Genomic DNA, 21,422 nt, shown 5'->3' on the forward strand with positions numbered 1-21,422 from the left:
AAAGTTCCTCATCAAAGGCTCCTTAGAAAGCTTGAGAGTCATGGAGTAAAAGGACAGGTCCTCTTGTGGATCAAAAACTGGCTGAGTAATAGGAAGCAGAGAGTGAGTATAAATGGGCAGTCTTCGCAGTGGAGGACGGTAAGCAGTGGGGTGCCGCAGGGCTCGGTACTGGGTCCCATGCTCTTTAACTTGTTCATAATGATTTAGAGTTGGGAGTGAGCAGTGAAGTGGCCAAATTTGTGGATGACACTAAATTGTTCAGGGTGATGAGAACCAGAGAGGATTGTGAGGAACTCCAAAGGGATCTGTTGAGGCTGGGTGAGTGGGCGTCAACGTGGCAGATGCGGTTCAATGTGGCCAAGTGCAAAGTAATGCACATTGGGGCCAAGAATCCCAGCTACAAATACAAGTTGATGGGGTGTGAACTGGCAGAGACTGACCATGAGAGAGATCTTGGGGTCATGGTAGATAATTCACTGAAAATGTCAGGACAGTGTGCATTTGCAATAAAAAAGGCCAACGCCATGCTGGGAATTATTAGGAAGGGAATTGAAAACAAATCAGCCAGTATCATAATGCCCCTGTATAAATTGATGGTGCGGTCTCATTTGGAGTACTGTGTGCAGTTCTGGTCGCCGCACCTCAAAAAGGATATTATAGCATTGGAGAAAGTTCAGAAAAGGGCAACTAGAATGATTAAAGGGCTGGAACACTTTCCCTATGAAGAAAGGTTGAAACGCTTAGGGCTCTTTAGCTTGGAGAAACGTCGACTGAGTGGTGACATGATAGAGGTTTACAAGATAATGCATGGGATGGAGAAAGTAGAGAAAGAAGTACTTTTCTCCCTTTCTCACAATACAAGAACTCGTGGGCATTCGATGAAATTGCTGAGCAGACAGGTTAAAACGGATAAAAGGAAGTACTTCTTCACCCAAAGGGTGATTAACATGTGGAATTCACTGCCAAAGGAGGTGGCAGCGGCCACAAGCATAGCCACCTTCAAGAGGGGTTTAGATAAAAATATGGAACACAGGTCCATCAGTGGCTATTAGCCACAGTGTGTGTGTGTGTGTGTGTATATTTGTGTGTATATATTTGGCCGCTGTGTGACACAGAATGTTGGACTGGATGGGCCATTGGCCTGATCTAACATGGCTTCTCTTATGTTCTCTTATGTTCACTGTCCTAGAGTAATTTATCTCTTAAAAGCATGGCATTTATCTGAGAGCATCAAGCTTCTGCACAAAGCATAGTTTTCAGAACTTCTTTTTACTGCTCTAAATTTTTATGGTCTTGACAAATGGGCATCAGATGTCTATTTCAGGCACCAAAATCATTAGACAAACTTATTAATAGATGTAAGACATAGACTTGCTAACAATAGTTTTCCGTGCTTGAAGATAGATCAATCAAATCAGTGGAGATAATAGTCTATAGCACTTGCCCCAAAATTGTTCAAACAGGTAAATCCCTGTGGTCTACTCTTTCCTAAAGACCATTCAAAATAATCAATTTTCTGCTGTCTGTACATATGGTCATTAGTTTACCAGATACATTGAACCTATTATCCTCAGAGGATCTATAAGGGTGGTTAAAACAACTTGTTTCCTTCTTGTTTTCTCCATTAATATTCCCAGAGATGCAAAATGAAATACTTCTAGGTCAGAAAATTTTAGGGGGGGAGCCCCCGAAATAGAATTTCAAGTGGAGGGGCCTGGAGGCCCAAAATGAGTCACACACCTAAAAAATGGAACCGGGGGCTGCCAGAGCAGTGATGGGGAAAGCAGGGGCCACCAGAGCAGCAGCAGGGAGATCTGGGGCCACCACAGCAGCGGTGGGGCGAGTGGGGGCTGCCAGAACAACAGGGAAAGGAGGGGACATATAGGCAGAAAGTGGTTTGGGTGAAGTGGCTGGGCCTCCTCAGCCCCTCCATAGCTAAAGGCCTGGGCAGTACATGTATTAAAATCACCCACAGAAATAAAAGGTGACCTAGCTTGGAGAAACGTCGACTGCAAGGTGACATGATAGAGGTTTACAAGATTATGCATGGGATGGAGAAGGTAGAGAAAGAAGTACTTTTCTCCCTTTCTCACAATACAAGAACTTGTGGGCATTCGATGAAATTGCTGCTCAGTCAGGTTATAACGGATAAAAGGAGGTACTTCTTCACCCAAAGGGTGATTAACATGTGGAATTCACTGCCACAGGAGGTGGTGGTGGCTACAAGCATAGCCAGCTTCAAGAAGGGGTTAGATAAAAATATGGAGCAGAGCCACAGTGTGTATATGTGTGTGTGTGTGTATGTATATATATATATATATATATATATACATACATATACACACACACATACATATACATATATATATAATTTTTTTTGGCCACTGTGTGACACAGACTGTTGGACTGGATGGGCCATTGGGCTGATCCAACATGGCTTCTCTTATGTTCTTATGATATCTGCAAGTCCCATAATATATGTAGTTATCAAACTGATAAGAAAGAGTAACAGTTGACACACACATACTTCCCCAATGTCCCCTGCAGCATGCCCACAAACAACTAGCCACAAACAATTCTCTAGTTGCCCTTACAGTGAAAACATAGCTGGATAGCCATTAGTCCATGGCTGCCATGGATTTTTTGTTTAGCTGATCCTAGGAAAAGCTTTGATAAGAAAATGGGTACTTTTGTCACATGTGCCAGGATTTACATGCCATCAATATTACAAGATCTAGGTCGGGGTATCAAACATGCAGTTCAGGGGCCAAATCAGGCCCCAGAGGGCTCTTATGAGGCCCTCAAGCAACTGGCTGTCATCTACTTCCTTCTCCCTATATCTTGCTTCCTTTTGCATAGCAGCTTTCTTTGCAAGGCTTGCTCAATTGCACAGGAGCTACAGAACAAAACCTCTATTTTTTCCATTGGCTGAGGCTCCTCCCTTGGAAAGGAAGGAAAGAGCAAGAGCTTCCTTTGCCCAGTCCCCTGGATCCCATGGGAGAAATAGAAATAAAGCACCTTTAAGACCAATGAGTGCTAACATTTTAAGTGTGTGTTAAGTTTTTTAAAAAATATATTTGTTTTTGTCTGTGTCCTTTATAAAATTTATATCTCTGCTACCTAATCTTAAATAGGTACACACATGGCCCGGCCCGACATGGCTCGGCCCAACCAGACGTGGCCCGGCCCAACAAGGTTTCTTTTATGTCAGATCAAGTCCTCACGACAAATGAGTTCGACAACTCTGACTAGGTCGTCCAGTTACAGTCCTACAGGACTGAATGAAAACGTTAACTAGAATGATTAAAGGGTTAGAACACTTTCTCTATGAAGAAAGGTTAAAATGCTTGGGGCTGTTCAGCTTTTAGGAACGTCGACTGAGGGTTGACATGATAGAGGTTTACAAGTGGACCCTCAATGAAATCGCTGAGCAGTCAGGTTAGAACGGATAAAAGGAAGTACTTCTTCCCCCAAAGGGTGATTAACACATGGAATTCACTGCCACAGGAGGTGGTGGCAGCTATAAGCATAAACAGCTTCAAGAGAGGATTGGATAAACATATGGAGCAGAAGTCCATCAGTGGACTGTGATGCAGTGATGCTCTGTATTCTTGGTGCTTGGGTGGGGGGAGCAACAGTGAGAGGGCATCTAGTGTCCTGGCCTCACTGATGGACCTCTTGATGGAACCTGTTTGTTTGTTTTTTGGCCACTATGTGACACAAAGTGTTGGACTGGGTGGGCCATTGGCAGCCCCATAGTCAGAATTTTTTTTTGGGGGGGGGGCATGGGATAAAAAATTGGGGGGGGGAGCATGGGGCTTGACTGCTTCTTCCAGCATCATAGTTAGGTAAAAGGGAAAGCTCCATTCCCTTGGTTGCTTCTTCCTGCAGCCAGCTGCCTGGTCGCAGCTCTCTCTCTCTCTCTTGTACTTTCTCACTCACTGTCACTCTCTATCTCCTGCTTTCTCACTCACTTTTGCTGTTGCTCTCTCCTCTTGCACTTTCTCTCTCACTGTTGCTGTCACTCTCTTATTCTCTCTCATTTGCTGTCTCTCTCTCTCTCGTGCTCTCTCTCACTCGTTCTCTCTCTGTGTCACTTTTGCTATCACTCTCTCATGCTCTCTCTCACACTGTTGCCCTCTCTTGTGCTCTCTCTCTCGCTGTCGTTCTCTCTCTCCTGCTCTCTCTCGCCGTTGCTCTCTCACTTGCTTTTGCTGTTGCTCTCTCCTCGTTCTTTCTCTCTCACTGTCGCTGTTGCTCTCTCTCTTGTGCTCTCTCTCTCTCTCTCACTCTTGCTGTCACTCGCTCATGTGCTCTCTCACTTGCTGTCGCTCTCCCTTATTCTCTCACTTTTGTTGTTGCTGCTTTCTCTCTCCCACTCTCTCTCTCACTGTCGCTCTCTCGTGCTCTCTCACTCTTGCTCTCTCTTGTTCTCTCTCTCACATGTGTGTGGGGGAGAGAAACAGCTTGGGAATGGAGGGGCCCTGCAGAGGGAAGGGAGGTTTTCATGGAGCAGCCTGGCCCCCCAATCCCTCCCCATAGCTATGGGTCTGACCATTGGCCTGATCCAACATGGCTTCTCTTATGTAGTTCTCCAAGAACACTAACCTGGGGAATGCACTCTTCTTATTCCCAGTACTTGATATTTATTTCTGTATTTCCTTCAGCTAAGAACTTAATGATTTTTCTGCCCATCACAAGACAATGGATCTGCAGCCATCTTCCCTAGTAGCCTGTTATCTAAGTTTAAAAATTGCCATGATGTCCCTTTCACCCAAGAGTGTTGCTAGAAGACAGGACACAGCATATGGGTCAAACATATGTATGACGCAATGCATTCGGTGATATTACCCATAATATTAATGGAGTTTCTTGGAATACACTGTGTACTTCATGAGTATACAAGGACTAGTTGAATAAGAAAAGTAAAAATGATGTATCACTGGCAACATTTATCTCTCTTTGCCATAGAACAATAATGTTTTCTCCCAGGTGATGGTCAGTAATGTAAAAGATATGGGGGTGGGAAATCTGTTAAAGTGTATAATAGGTCATTCAGTCAAGTAATTATAATAAACGAATGGGAGCCACCATGATCCTCAGTTAACTCTTAGCAGAGTGAGTAAGTCTGCATGACCTTGGCTAAACCACTGTGTTTTTGTCAGCCCGAGTGGAAAATTGGGTTGAAAAAGGTGGACATCATTGCTGTAAGTAAATATTGAATCTGAAATCAACTTTCCAAGGTCAATATTTTTTTTCTTAAGTAGGCATGATTCTGTCCAGTATAAATGATTTCCTGATTAAAATTGATTATCTGTAGTGCTTAGAAGTGAGAAGTATAATTACCCAATTGAACAAAAGAATCTTGTTACAGACTATATGAACTACATTGAAATACCCCAAATACAACCTCAGTCATTCCCCAGGTTATTTAGACTGAGAATATAAATTCAAATGGTTTGGTTGGGACTGTGAATGGACTTGCTTTTATTTCTGATAAAGTCAGACCCACAGCACTGTAGCTCTTTTACAGAATGCTGTACTGGCTAAATTCATATGTGGAAAAAAACTGAAATGCAATTTCTCAGTGTCCACAGTGTGAAAGAAGTCATTATCAATTTGCAACTTTCAGGAAATAACTTCAAAGTTTACTTTATAAGCCAGTGTTCTTTTAAAAGGTAAAGGTAGTCCCCTGTGCAAGCACCAGTCATTTCCGACTCTGGGGTGACGTCACATCATGTTTTCATGGCAGAGTTTTTACAGGGTGGTTTGCCTTTGCCTTCCCCAGTCATCTACACTTTCCCCCCAGCAAGCTGGGTACTCATTTTACCGACCTTGGAAGGATGGAAGGCTGAGTTAACCTTGAGCTGGCTACCTGAACCCAACTTCCACCAGGATCGAACTCAGGTCGTGAGCAGAGAGCTCGGTCTGCAGTACTGCAGCTTTATCAATCTGTACCACGAGGCTCCTAGAGTGTTCTTTACTTGCAAGCAAAACTACCATCTTTATATGGTTAACTGTGTGCTTGGTGTTGTTCTTAAACACAGCCATATTAAATCCAGTTGTGTTATTTATATACCAATGTATTGCAGATAAAGAATGAAAGTATGACAACTAGGAGTTGCTTCTCAGAGCTACTCAGTGCAGAGATACTGTCTTTTCCCCAAGACAGCCCTCTCAAGCCTGTTCTTTATCCTAGGGAAAGGTTTTCAACTCCACGGTCCCAACCTAGATAAAGTTAGTCATCCTTAAATCCTATTGAAATAAATAGAATGTGAGCCACTCACAACAAACTTATTTTACTGATTTCAGTGGGAGTTCAACTAATTCCTCTGATTAATGCCATGGTAATTACATTCTTCTGGCAGGCATTTTGGGTTTTTTTTTTTCTACACAGGTCCTTCCATAAGGTCTTTTACTGTAAATCCCTTTCTACATTTTATACTTACCACCTCAGACATTTCACAATAGTAAAGCAAAATAATTAATATGAACCACTGGAATTATTTGTGAAGGGATAAACATGCATGTATCTATTAATATGAGAATTCTAAGGAGGTAGCCTTGACATGGGACTAGAATGGAAAATATCAATTGTTCTACATCTTATTTGAAAAACTAGTATCAACTGTTCATCAGTATTTCCCAAGAACAAGAAGACTCAGTCTGCATAGTTCACCTCTTGCCTCCCCCAGAGGATTGAGCAATTGGTTTTTCTCAAGGCTTTTTTTGGTAGAAAAGCCCAGCAGGAACTCATTTGCATATTAGGTCACACCCCTGACATCACCATTGTTTCACACATTGTTTTTCTACAAGAAACTGCGCAGCAGGAACTCATTTGCATACTAGCCCACACACCCCGCCACCAAGTCAGCTGGAACTGCGTTCCTGCTCAAAAAAACCCTGGTTTTTCTGAAGGAAAGTTTGCTATTCTTCAGCTACGCAGATCTGGACATTGAAAGTGTGTGAGACAAGCATGTGCTTGTACCAGCATCCTCCTCTGTGTTGGGAAGCTGCGAAAATATGCCTTTTCCCAAACTTAAAACTCATGAGTAGAAAGAAGCAGCAAGGAAGCATTTTTCCACTGACACTGGCTCCAGATTTGCTTCTGGGCCCTATTCAAATCTAGAAGTGATCTCTGTTGTGTTGTGGCACTGAAATTGTGAGATTCCATCCCCAAGGAGACCGGTTTATCTTGTTCTATCACTGTTTTCCTCCAACAGATTAAAACAGTATTGTTTTGTTCAGCATTCCCTCCGTGAGCCTCCTTCCTGTTCATGTATATGTGTCTATTATGTTGAATCGCTTTTATTATTTAATATATATGTATTTTAAAGAACTGTTTTACGTCTTGACTGTTCGCAGCCTTGGGAATCTTGAACTCAGTAGAAAGGCAGCACAAAAATATTTTAAATAAAATAAATAATAAAACCATTGTGTGGCAAGACAATGCCCAAAGTTGTTGTTGGGAACTTCAAATCACACATATTGTGACCCCACTTTTATCTTGAAAGTTTTTGTGAGTGAAAATTCACTGCAGCTCTAGAATAATCACATAGCGCAGACTGCAGTTACCAGTTTGCAAGCATGTTTGGATATCTCCCATATGACATAACTATTTATGTAGTACATTTTTATCCCGTCTTTCTTCCATGAAGCTCAGGTGATGGAGATGGTTCTTTCTTCCTCATTTAATTCCCACTATAACTGCAAGGTTGTTTAGGCACATGGTCACCCATTGAGCCTCTGGGCAGAATGGGATCTCAGGGCAGACTTTCATCTGGGCCACTCAGTTCCAGACACTTTTTTCTCCACACCACCACACTGGCTGTTTTTGTACATACAGAACCATCACATCACAGAGAATCAGCAGACATAAATTGTGCAGTGCTACTGCTAGGAGATATCATATGATGATTGGTGCAAAGTGCGATCAAGTTGCTCTCAACTTATGATGATCCTGTAGGGTTTTCATGGCAAGAGATGTTCAGAGCAAGCTTGCCATTGCTTGCCTCTGCACAGTGACCCTACACTTCCTTGGTGAGCTCCCATCCAAATACTAACCAGGGCTTAGCTTCTGAGATCTGATGCGATGGAGCTAGAGTGAGCCATCTGATTATTACCTTCATGAAATTTCTTTGCTTTAGGACCAAAGTGTAACTTGTCTGTAAATGGACCTTACCTTCTAGTGATGTATATTTGCAGAGTTCCCCGGAAGTCATAGAAGTTAACCAAATGTTTATAATAAATATTCAGAATTAAGTACTTCTAAACTGTACACTTATTTTTGAAGGGAGACGTACTCTCACATCTAATATAGTAAGCTGCACTCCTGTAAAGCTGCTACACACACACACACAAAGTCAAAGATCCAAGGGCAAAACAAGGGCAAAAATGCAGATATTCATAACATAGCTCTTGTCAAAGTGTATGCATCAGACATATATTTCTTCAATATCCATAGCCTAATCCTAGATACTAAAGTAGTATCAGAATATACATGTCAAAATGATGCATATCGTAGCTCTGCTAACCCTATCCTAGACAACTCTGACTGAAAGCCATTTATCTTGTATGAAACTGCTATGCGCTAGGAAAATTACATGACTTCTAGTAGTTGATAAGATACCATGTTCTGCTGAATCTGCAGCATTTAATAGTGGCATTTACAATTTCTCTTTGCACCCTATACCTTTCACCAGTACTCTAAATTTCTAAAACATGCCTTGTGATTCAGAAAGTCTATCTCTCAGCCTTAAGCTAGAGAATCATTTGTGTCGGGGGTGGGGGGAGAAGGATGACTGAGCAATTGGGTCCAGCACTGGATGTCAGCCCAATAGCTCTCAAACAGTTTCTTGCAGCCCTCATCTCCAGGAGCCGGCTGATCACTGGAAAGGGGTGGGGGTTGGTGAACCAAAGGACTGCAGGCTTCTTTTTGGTCCATAGCTCAGGCTGAAAAGGAATGGGTTGAAGGTGTAATGGGCATTCAAGAGCGCTGTCTCAGCAAAAACCCACTCTCCCATCCCATGGTTTCAGAGTTTATTTCTGTATGACTACTCATTCTTTGCTACGTCTGCCAGGAATTGCTGGTTAACAGTAAGCCAACAAAGAATTTTTCCCAGGGCTCTAATTGGCTAATAGACCCTGGAGTTTTCACCTTCCCCATAGCAAAATGCACATATACTGTGTATGCTTGATTATACTGTTTAAAAAAGCATAACTGTCACAACTGACTGCTGGCATTTAGGCATTGACTGGGGAAAATAGCGGAGGTTGTGTTGGGTGGGCCCCCTGCATGACCAAAAGGGGAAGTTTCCCTTAGAAGGCTTGGGGAGAGTAGCCAAACTAAGGGCAAGCACATTGCCCCCCCTGAAGGATAGTGATGGGTAGGAATAAATGTTTCTACTGCTTCCAGCCCTAGTACCATCCCTCTTCCCTCAGTTATCCAAAAAGACTGGTTGGAAAAGGTGTAGGCAGCAGCTAGGCTGTCAACCATAGTCACTGTCCCCAGCCTATGCTGTTCCAAAACCTGAGGAACCTGTAATCAATAAATTTGTGGCCTGATTCTTCACAAATGGTGTCTCTGTGTTGTCCTTCTTCCCCACCCCCACCCCGCCCCACCCAGGCTGGTCCCCACAAAGTAACACAAAGCCGTTGCTGCTGACATTTGAGGGTTAGAGTGCATATTGTCTGAGAGCCAGATCCTATGAGTTGCTGTCTTGTGGCTGCAAATCTTACAACTGGGCATTAGAGTTCCCATATTGGCTTGAGAAGCCAACAGGGCACAACCTCTTAGGACAACAGCACTAGAAATCGGCAGCTCTGTTATTCAAGAACTATTTTTTTTAGACTTCCTGTTTGCCTGGAAGGCAGGCTGAAGCTCCCTAGCAAAGGGGGATTTTATTTTCACTGTTCAGGGTATTAAAGACCTCTTTGGGGGGGTCTATGCCCATTAAACGTAGTCAAGGGTTAATCCAAGACGACATTTATTTCCTTTAGCTGTTGATTTCGATCTAGGGGGAGGCAGGAAGCTGCCTTCTTCAGATCTTGAGATCCAGCAAATAGAGGAGCCATCAGCCATTCTCTGCAGTAGAAAATAAAGTCATTAATTTGACTTAAGCCTGTCGGAATCCAAACATTTAAAAACGGACTGACTTTAATTGCAAGATAACAAAACCGGAGTGTTGGAATAAAGAACATCTGTAAGGTACTTTAATCTATTCTTATCTCCACTCCATAAGACCTTGAATACAATTTAAATGTTGTGTGGATTATAAACAGATGAAGTCAAAGCGTAACTGAATAAAGAAAATTACCTTGTCAAGTTTGAATTCTGAGACTTTGAAAGTAAAAGGCCGTAACAGAATTTGAAAACAAAAGAGGGAGTTGTTGTGATGGACTGCGGTCTGCGGTTGGGGACGTGTAAAGAAGAATCGCTTTTTGTTATGCATTCACTCCTACAAATTGTTGGAATTTAAATAGACTGAACTGAACTAAGGCATAATTGAAAGAGAATTCAGCCTGTGAAAATTGGATGTTGTTAAAATAATAGCTTCGAAGGATATTTGAGAAAAGGACAAATTGTTTTGAATACCTGTGGCTGTTGTTTCTTCATGAATTTCAAAGACTGCGATACTAAAAACGAGATCAGAGCAAGATGTACCAGGAAGTAAAAGGGGCTGGCCAATAACACAGAGTTTGTAAGGATTACAGAAGCTGTGATATCTGACCTTTGAACCAGGAAGGAATTGAGACCAAGACCAAGAAAGACCTCTCTAGAACTGAACTTTACCATAGAGAAACAACCATTGCCATTTTAAAAGGGGGAAAAACTGTCAAATTTGTTAAAAATCAATATCTTTGCCTAGGAAGATAGGAGGAAAACAAAATTAGTCTCATTTGAAAGAACATGTTCTAAGCTATTGGACTGGGTGTTGAATTTTAATTGGCAATTTTTTTTTAAGGTTTGGTGACTTTGTATATGTCAGAAGGAAGAATAACTCGTGCAAGGGCTCATTCATTTGACAAGATGCAATCCCAATTTGACGCTCTGGAATCGAAAATGTTAAAAGCTATGGACAAATTGCAAATGGCAATGAAAAAAGAATTTAAAAAGAAGTTGGAGATCTTAGAAAAGATATAGAGGGTTTCAAGGAGGAGATACAAAATAAAGTTAAGGAGGTAAAGGTAAAAGTGGATACACATGCCTCTGCCTTGTTAAAACTTCAAGAGAAGGTCACAATACATGATTGCAAATTGATGGAAACACAAGTTCGTCTGAGAGGGGTACCTGAAAAGGAAGAGGCAGATCTAATGAGATATATGGTGAACATTATCACTGAATACATAGAAGAAGACCCTGACAAATTTAGGAGCATGCTGGATGGTGCCTATACAGTCAACTCAGTGTACGCGAAGGATAAAGACCTGCCAAGAGACATTGTTATAAGACTAAGATCAAAAGATTTGGCAGGGAAAATTCTGAGCAAAGGTTACCAAAAAGCTTGGGCCATAGAAGGGAGCAAAATTAAAATAATGAAAGAGCAAGACAAGTGATCAGTGATAGGAAGAAATACAAGAAGTTAACCAACCAGCTGCGTGCAGAGGGCACAAGATATAGATGGATAATACCTGAAGGTCTGGGATCTGAACAACATGGGAAAAGTGGCTCTCCTCCTTCCTCGAACATGGGAAAAGTGGCTCTCCTCCTTCCTCGAAGGACGGGGACAAAGGGTGGCCATTGGGGGGGAACGGTCCCGGAGGCACCCACTAGTATGTGGGGTCCCACAAGGGGCAGTTCTCTCCCCGATGTTATTTAACATCTATATGCGCCCCCTTGCCCAGATTGCCCGGAGGTTTGGACTTCGGTGCCATCAATATGCTGATGACACCCAACTCTATCTGCTAATGGATGGCCGGCCTGGCTCCGTCCCAGAAAGCCTGGACCTAGCATTGCAAGCCGTGGCAGGCTGGCTCAGACTGAGTGGGCTGAAGTTGAATCCAACGAAGACAGAGGTCCTGTGCTTGGGTCGCGGTGCCCTGGGAGGGGAAATCCCCTTGCCAGTCCTTGACGGTGTGCAGCTCAAAGCGGCACACAAGGTCAAGAGCCTGGGGGTTCTTCTGGAGCCTTCATTATCAATGGAGGCACAGATAGCGGCCGCTGCCAAGTCCGCATTCTTTCATCTTCGTCGGGCGAAGCAGTTGGCCCCCTTCCTAGAGCGCTGCGACCTAGCAACAGTGATCCATGCTACGGTCACCTCGAGACTGGATTACTGCAACGCCCTCTACATGGGGCTGCCCTTGTGCCGAATTCGGCGGCTGCAGCTGGTGCAGAACGCGGCGGCTAGGCTGTTGCTGGGGCTCCCAAGGTGGGAGCACATACAGCCGGGGCTGCGCGGACTGCACTGGTTGCCAGTGGCATACCGAGTTCGCTACAAGGTGCTGGTTATTACCTTTAAAGCCCTATATGGCCGAGGACCTACCTACCTAAGGGACCGTCTCTCCCCATATGAGCCCCAGAGGGCACTGAGGTCATCTGGGAAAAACCAGCTGAATATCCCTGGGCCAAGGGAGGCCAGACTGAAAGCCACCCGGGACCGGGCCTTCTCTATTACTGCTCCATTACTGTGGAACCAACTCCCTGAGGAGGTGAGGGCCCTACGATGTTTAGAGGGATTCCGTAGGGCCTGTAAGACTCACCTTTTCAAGATGGCTTTCAACTAGCGGAAAACTGTGATAAATCTAGATATGCTGCTAGAAATGCTTTTATTCTTGAAATGTTTTACTTCTGAAAATTTATTGAAACCTGTTTATAACGCCATACTGTTATGTTAATTTTAATACTCTGTAATTGTTTTAACCATGTTTTAGAAGTATAATTGATGTAATGTATGTTTTATGTTGTGAGCCGCCCTGAGCCTGCTTCGGCGGGGAGGGCGGGATAGAAATAAAAAATTATTATTATTATTATTATTACAATAAGGAGTGAACAAGAGATGCATAGCTTTTTTGAAAAGAACGAAGAATCAACATCATAATGGAGTACAAACTATTATCTTGGAATATAAATGGACTAAATTCACCACAGAAAAGGAGAACATTTCATTGGATTAAAAAACAAAAATGCAACATAATCTGTTTACAAGAAGTTCATATACAACGCAAAGACAGTAAATTTTTGTGGAATAGAAATTTGGGGCTGGAATTTTTTTCATTAGCAGAGCAAAAGAAAAGAGGGGTAATCTTCTATATTAAAGAACAACTTGAGCCAAAATTAATTTTTAAAGATAAAGATGGAAGATATATCGCTGTAGAGGTGACAATGGAGGCAAAAAAAACGTTATTATTAGGATTATATGCGCCCAACAGAGCAAAAGATAAATTTTTTAAAGACATAAATCGACAATTGGATGAAAAGACATACGATCAGGTATTGATGATGGGCGATTTTAATGGGACAATACAAAATAATATTGACAGATCAAGCCAAAAGAAGAATGATAAAGAAGGAAAGCTACCCAATTCTTTCTTTGAGTTGATTAAACAGGAAAATTTAGTAGACATTTGGAGAAAATTTAACCCTGAAGTAAGAGACTATACATTTTTCTCAGCGAGACATAACTCTTTCTCTAGAATAGACATGTTATGGGGTTCCCAAAGCTTGGGCCTCATAACAAAAAAAAGAGATTCTACCAAAGGTTTGGGCGGACCATAATCTAATATGCTGGTCTACAAAATTGCAAAAGAAAACAAGAAGATGGAGAATTAATGAGGACTTACTACAAGATAAAGACATTGTGGCATTCTTAGAAAAGGAGACTGCAGCATTCTTCCAAATAAATGAAACGGATGATATGGAATTTCAAACAGTATGGGACACCTACAAAGCAGTAATGAGAGGACTATTAATCACATTGAATAATAAAGACAAAAGAGCCAAGGAAGAAAGGTTGTCAGCATTGCAAAATGAAATAAAAAAGAAAGGGATTTGGAAAAAAGACCAGGGAAAAAGAAATTAATAAAAGAAATTACGATATTACAATCCCAAGTCAAGCACTTGTTGAACAAAGAATTAGAATAGAACTTAAAAAGCTTGAAACAGAAATTGTTTGAAAGTGCGAATAAACCCGGTAAATATTTGGCCTGGCAATTGAAGAAAAAGAAAGAAAATAAAACTATAAATAAAATTATGGTGAATGGGAAAGCATTAGTAGACCAAGAAGGAATCAAAAGAGAATTTTTTAAATATTATGCAAATTTATTTAAGGGTGTGAACATTAGGAAAGAAAAAGTGGAAGAGTATCTACGGAATATCCAGGTGGCACCTTTGACGGAGTACATGAAAAAGACTTTAAATGACCCAATAGAGAAAATTGAAATAGAAGCAGCAATAAAAGCAATGAAAGAAGGCAAAGCCCCAGGGCCAGATGGATTCACATCAAAATTCTACAAAACTCTTAAGGATGAGATAACACCCAAACTATTGAAATTGTTAAATATGATAAGAGAAGAAGGGAAAAGCTGTAATTTCTTTGATTCCTAAAGAAGATAAAGATATCACAAACGTAAAGAATTATAGACCAATTTCATTGTTGAATAACGATTATAAGATCTATTCAAGAATTTTAGCAGAACGATTGAAGCAATATTTGATTAACTTTATAAACAAAGACCAAGACGGATTTCTTCCTAAAAGACAAATAAGAGACAATGTAAGAGCTGTTATTAATGTTGTGGAGTACTATGAGAAACATCCAGAAAAGGAAGCAGCCTTATTTTTTGTCGATGCAGAAAAAGCCTTTGACAACTTGAACTGGGACTTTATGTTTGCGGTAATGGAAAAAATAAACTTAGGGGAACAATTCATAAAAATGACAAGAGCAAAATATATGGATCAACAAGCAAAATTGTGCATAAATGCAGATCTTACCAAAGAATTGAAAGTAAGTAAAGGAACAAGGCAAGGATGTCCGTTATCACCATTGTTGTTTATAATGACTCTTGAAATTTTGTTACAACAAATACAAAAAGATGAAGAAATAGAAGGACTAAAAATTAGAAGATTCTCTTATAAATATAAAGCTTTTGCAGATGATATAGTGTTTATATTGGAGAATCCGATCCAAGTGTCACCATTATTGCTAGCCAAGATAAAAGAGCATGGTGAATTAGCAGGATTATATATAAACAAAGAGAAATCGAAATTCCTATGTAAAAACATGCAACCAAATAAAATAAAAGAATTACATAAGGTGACGGGTTGTGAAGTCACTACTAAAGTCAAATATCTTGGAATAGAGATAACAATGAAGAATATTGATCTATTCAAAAATAATTATGAAAAACTGTGGTGTAAGATGGACAAAGATTTGATGAAATGGAATAGGCTTAACTTGTCCTTACTGGGCAGGATAGCTGCAATCAAGATGAATATTTTGCCAAAAATAATGTATTTGTTCCAAACCATCCCGATTATAAAAGATGCCAAACAATTTAATAAATGGCAAAGGAAGATTTCCGATTTTATCTGGGCCGGAAAGAAACCAAGGATTAAGATGAAGATTTTAATAGATGCTAAAGAGAGAGGGGGTTTTCAACTTCCGGATTTAAGATTGTATCATGACACAGTTTGTTTGACATGGATCAAAGATTGGATAATGCTGTTAGATAAAAAACTTTTATGGTTAGAAGCCCATGGGAATAAATTCGGCTGGCACGCGTACATGTATTATGGGAAGAATAAAATGGACGGTTTTTTCTCTCACCATTATATCAGAAATACTCCTTTAAGCGGTGGAAAACCAGTCCAAGTGAGATTAGTAAAAGGGAACACAGGCTGTGGCAAATCAAATGCAAGACTGTGATCAGGCAGGCAAAAAGGGACTATGAGGAGCATATTGCAAAAAACATAAAGACCAACAATAAAAATTTCTTCAAATATATTAGAAGTAGGAAACCAGCCAGGGAGGCAGTGGGGCCCTTGGATGACCATGGGGTAAAAGGATTACTGAAGGAGGATAGGGAAATGGCTGAGAAGTTGAATGAATTTTTTGCCTCCGTCTTCACTGTGGAAGACGAGAACTTTTTGCCCGCCCCAGAACCACTAATTTTGGAAGGGGTGTTGAAAGACCTGAGTCAGATTGAGGTGACAAAAGAGGAGGTCCTACAACTGATAGACAAATTAAAAACTAATAAGTCACCGGGTCCGGATGGCATACATCCGAGAGTTCTGAAAGAACTCAAAATTGAACTTGTGGATCTTCTAACAAAAATCTGTAGTCTTTCATTGAAATCTGCCTCCGTTCCTGAGGACTGGAAGGTAGCAAATGTCACCCCCATCTTTAAAAAGGGTTCCAGAGGAGATCCGGGAAATTACAGGCCTGTCAGTCTGACTTCAATACCGGGAAAGTTGGTAGAAACCATTATCAAGGACAGAATGAGTAGGCACATTGATGAACACGGGTTATTGAGGAAGACTCAGCATGGGTTCTGTAGGGGAAGATCTTGCCTCACTAACCTGTTACATTTCTTTGAGGGGGTGAACAAACATGTGGACAAAGGAGACCCGATAGATGTTGTTTACCTTGACTTCCAGAAAGCTTTTGATAAAGTTCCTCATCAAAGACTCCTTAGAAAGCTTGAGAGTCATGAAGTAAAAGGACAGGTCCTCTTGTGGATCAAAAACTGGCTGAGTAATAGGAAGCAGAGAGTGAATATAAATGGGCAGTCTTCGCAGTGGAGGACGGTAAGCAGTGGGGTGCCGCAGGGCTCGGTACTGGGTCCCGTGCTCTTTAACTTGTTCATAAATGATTTAGATTTGGGAGTGAGCAGTGAAGTGGCCAAGTTTGCAGATGACACTAAATTGTTCACGGTGGTGAGAACCAGAGAGGATTGTGAGGAACTCCAAAGGGATCTGTTGAGGCTGGGTGAGTGGGCGTCAAAGTGGCAGATGCGGTACAATGTGGCCAAGTGCAAAGTAATGCACATTGGGGCCAAGAATCCCAGCTACCAATACAAGTTGATGGATTGTGAACTGGCAGGCACTGACAAAGAGAGAGATCTTGGGGTCGTGGTAGATAACTCACTGAAAATGTCAAGACAGTGCGTGTTTGCAATAACAAAGGCCAACGCTATGCTGGGAATTATTAGGAAGGGAATTGAAAACAAATCAGCCAGTATCATAATGCCCCTGTATAAATCGATGGTGCGGTCTCATTTGGAGTACTGTGTGCAGTTCTGGTCGCCACACCTCAAAAAGGATATTATAGCATTGGAGAAAGTCCAGAAAAGGGCAACTAGAATGATTAAAGGGCTGGAACACTTTCCCTATGAAGAAAGGTTGAAACGCTTGGGACTCTTTAGCTTGAAGATACGTCGACTGCGGGGTGACATGATAGAGGTTTACAAGATAATGTATGGGATAGAGAAAGTAGAGAAAGAAGTACTTTTAGAGAAGTAAAAGAAGTAGAGAAAGAAGTACTCCCTATTAGCCACAGTGTGTGTGTATGTATAAAAAAAATTTTGCCACTGTGTGACACAGAGTGTTGGACTGGATGGGCCATTGGCCTGATCCAACATGGCTTCTCTTATGTTCTTACTTTACTAAATACTTGGATAAAATATAAGAAATATGGTGACGAGAGAAAACCGCTATGGATAGTGCCAGCAGAAGTAATAAAAATAACAGCTGAATCCGATGAAGAAAGAGAGATGTCATATAATCAACTGCTCAAGATACAAGGAGACAAAATCGAATTAAAATCCTCAGAAGAGTTAAATAATAAGTATGATTGGTTTCAAATGCAACAAATCAAAAGCTTGATGGAAAATGATATTAAATCGGAGGGAATCAGACGAGAACAAACAGAACTGGAAAGGGTCCTGCTTGGAGACAATGAAAAATTGATATCAAAAGTATACAAATTATTATTGAAATGGTCTACAGAAGAAGTAGTAAAGTCTCAAATGGCCAAATGGGCAATCAATGTGAATAGAGAAATACAAATGGATGCATGGGAGCACCTTTGGAAGAACTCAATGAAGATTTCAACTTGTCAGAGTATAAAAGAGAACTGTTTTAAGATGATGTATAGGTGGTATATGACTCCGAAAAAACTGGCTAGGATGATTATGAAAATGTCGGATAGATGTTGGAAATGTAAAAAACATGAAGGTTATTTCTTTCACATGTGGTGGACTTGTGAAAAAGCGAAAGAGTACTGGAAGATGATACAACAAGAAATCTCCAAAATTTTGGGTTACGATTTCAAGAAAACTGCAGAGACGTTCTTGCTTGGATTACAATTAGAAAAATTTCCAAAGGAAGACAGGACTCTAATTTGGTACTTGCTATCAGCTGCTAGGACATTGTAAGCGCAGCTTTGGAAACAAGAAAAAATACCAGAGAAATGGGACTGGACTATGAAAGTTTTATCGTGGAGTGAAATGGACAAACTAACTAGAACGCTAGGAGACTATGATTTAGAGATATTCAAAAAGGAGTGGAAAAAATTTAAAGGATATATGGAGAAAGAGTGGAATGTAAAAAGACATTGGACAATTTTTTAGCATTAATGGGAAATATATATATATATATATATATATATAACTTTGATCAGTTAGTAGTACCTTTAGTATTGAACTTGAATCTATAGCTTCGGGGAAGTCAACATTGGAGGGAGGGGGGATTGAAATGCCATATGGGTTAGTATTGGAAATTTATAATTAAGATTTGTAACCATATGTTATCAATAAATTGTTAAAACACAAGAACTATTTTTTTTAGTGTTTGGAAAACAGGTAGGAGAAGGCTGTCCTTGCCCTTCTTGTGCCACACTGAATGGGCTTTTGCTGCCTTTTGGATCCCTTTGGAGCCGTATCACTAGCAGTTGTCGTTTGAGTGAGAGATTGTCATCAAGTGGGGAAAACAGTGGAATTTACTTGCAAATTTTTTTAAAAAAAATCAAATTTATATCCCGTCCTCCCCTGACCAAAGCACTGGGCACAAGTAACTTTGTATGTCACTAAGAGCAGAATCCTAAGGGGAGGGGCAGAAAGTCTTTTGGGAGCAGACGATCCACTATGTGGGAGCAAGAAGCATTTGTGCCCACGTACAGCCAGCTCTGCCACAGCGGAGGGGAGTTACATGCGCATGGGTCACCAGAGTGCCACTCCACCCGAGAGCAGCGACACCTGAGGGCTGCACCCGAGTGTTGGCAGAAGTGAGGCAGAGCACAGTGCTCAGGTGCAAGAGGGGGTGGAGTTGGGGCGCAGCCAGGCTTAGGCGGCTTCCTGAGTAGTTTGGGCCATGACACAGCCCCCAAGAGGCGCAACATTATGTCTTCAAAAACAGCAGCTACGGGGGGTGGGGGATGGCAGGAATTGTAGTAATCCTACTGTAACTGCAGGTCTGTACACACAGCTATGGCTCATGTTTCTTGAGTTTGGGAAATATTGACCATTTATTTCCATGCAAGTTTCCTCTTGCTGAATTGGACTATCAGATATAGGGTTGCCAAGCCTGGGTTGGGAAATTCCAGGAAATCTGAGAGTGAAACCGGGAGAGGACAGGGCTTGGGGAGGGAAGGGAAGGGATCTCATTAGGAGAGGATGTCACAGAGTCCACACTACAAAGCAGTCATTTTTTCCAAGGGAACTGATCTCTGTTCTCTGGAGATCAGCTGTAATTCTGGGAGGTTGACAACCTTAGAAGACTATTAGTAGTTCCCTGCTTGATATCTGTGTTTATAATGGAAATGGATACCAATGAAAATAATTATTGCAAAGTACCATGGTTTTTGCAGCCATGTAGCCATCATGGACATGAAGGCTTATTAATAATAATAATATTGTTTCATTTTTGCAGATGAACAAGACCAAGATGCTGAGCAAGTACCACAGACCTTAAGCTCTGACCTTGGCTTTAACAAGTCACAGTCAAGTGACTGTCCAAGAGACTCCGGCTGTTATACTTCATCAGAAAATTCAGATAACAGCAAAGACGACCCAGACACAGAGAACCTCTCTGCCCTGGTGCATGCAATCACCATCACTGAGTCAAACTAAATGGGCTCACATTTCTAGAATGATTCACACTGAGTTTGCGGCTTTAGCAAACACCCTGAACTTATCTGCTAGCATGGAAATGAAATAATACAAAGTAATGTCCATTATCAACCAATTTTGAGACTCAATATATAACTGGTTTTCCATCTAATGGCATTTTCTGTAAGAAAATATGTGTCTCTTGAACAGTCCTCTACTTCCTTTTGTAATTTTGCTAAAAACCCAGTCATTGCATTTTTATACATAATTTGTACAGCAAATTCCTTTTCTATCATGCAAATGTCTAGGTAATGCTTTATGCTTCTGAGACTGCTTATTTTCAAAAACATTTCTAAGTGTTATAAATACTGTAAATAATTATTTTACAAGGCAAAGAAATTAGCTTGTCCTTCTTATCCTCTGATACACTTCTACACAGTAATGTTTTCACCAAAAAGCCACTGCAATTAACATAAAGATAGCCAAATATCTGAATTCTGAATATGAAACTTTTAGGCCTAATTTCATCAACTTTAATACAAAATTAAATTCAGTGATCACTTTAAGATAATTTATGATGTCATAAAGGAATATTTATATACGTAACAAGATATTTATACCTGGAAAGTGTATTCTGAATACTCTGTATGCTTGCTCGTTTTTACATAAAAGGTTTCCTTATTCCTATTATTGCCTTTGTAAACATTGTGAAAATACAATTACTAGAATTAAGAGTTTCTCTTTTTTTGCTTCTTCAAAATTTGCTTTGGCAAAATAATTATTTAATGCACTTAGAACATAAATAGACCATGAAAAGTATTTATTAGCAAAGTCAATAATAGCTTAAAATTACCATAGAACATTGTCCATCCTTCACTCTGTTTCATTTACTTGTACTTTCACAAGTTTTTAAAAACTTCCTAAAATGTTCCTTTTGAAAATCAACATGACTTGAATTCGTTTAATTTCAAATGTTAGTTCCAAGATTGTGTCTCATACTACATATATACAGCATATATTTTTGTGTTATATTATTTGTTGTTAGTTGTGAAAAACTGAGCATATCACAATATACACTGTTCACAAAATAAAGAATTATGCAAAGAAATTAATACATTTCCCTTTAGAAATAGGCTATTTTGACTAGAAACAGAATTGTTACTGAGCTCCAGAACTGGTTCAGCAAATAAGGAGTTTTTAGGTCGAAGCATGTCATAAATCCACCCCAAATTCCAGAGTCCATTCTGTCTCAGTTCTACAGATGGTTCAGTTCCACCAATGAACTTACCAGAATCTATTAAGTGCTGACAATTCTAAAGGGTCCCCTAACTTCACATGCTAAGTTTCTTCTACTGCAACCACAGTAACCTTTGAAATCT

The 21,422-nt window shown here is 40.7% G+C and overlaps 1 protein-coding gene across 2 annotated transcripts in view; it reads left to right on the forward strand.

The window, feature by feature from the left end:
- Nucleotides 1-20,758, forward strand: part of SAMSN1 (SAM domain, SH3 domain and nuclear localization signals 1) — a 231,578-nt gene extending 210,820 nt beyond the window's left edge. Inside the window, exon 16 of one of the 2 annotated variants that reach the window (XM_060234405.1) lies at nucleotides 19,865-20,758. In XM_060234405.1, coding sequence (XP_060090388.1) covers nucleotides 19,865-20,064 — 200 coding nt within the window. In that variant the 3' untranslated portion in view covers nucleotides 20,065-20,758. The remainder of the gene's footprint in view (nucleotides 1-19,864) is intronic. The other variant, XM_060234406.1, reaches the window with a different exon arrangement.
- Nucleotides 20,759-21,422: the final 664 nt, after the last annotated feature.

The sequence above is a fragment of the Heteronotia binoei genome, chromosome 3, assembly GCF_032191835.1.
Source record: "Heteronotia binoei isolate CCM8104 ecotype False Entrance Well chromosome 3, APGP_CSIRO_Hbin_v1, whole genome shotgun sequence".
Lineage (NCBI taxonomy): Eukaryota > Metazoa > Chordata > Lepidosauria > Squamata > Gekkonidae > Heteronotia > Heteronotia binoei.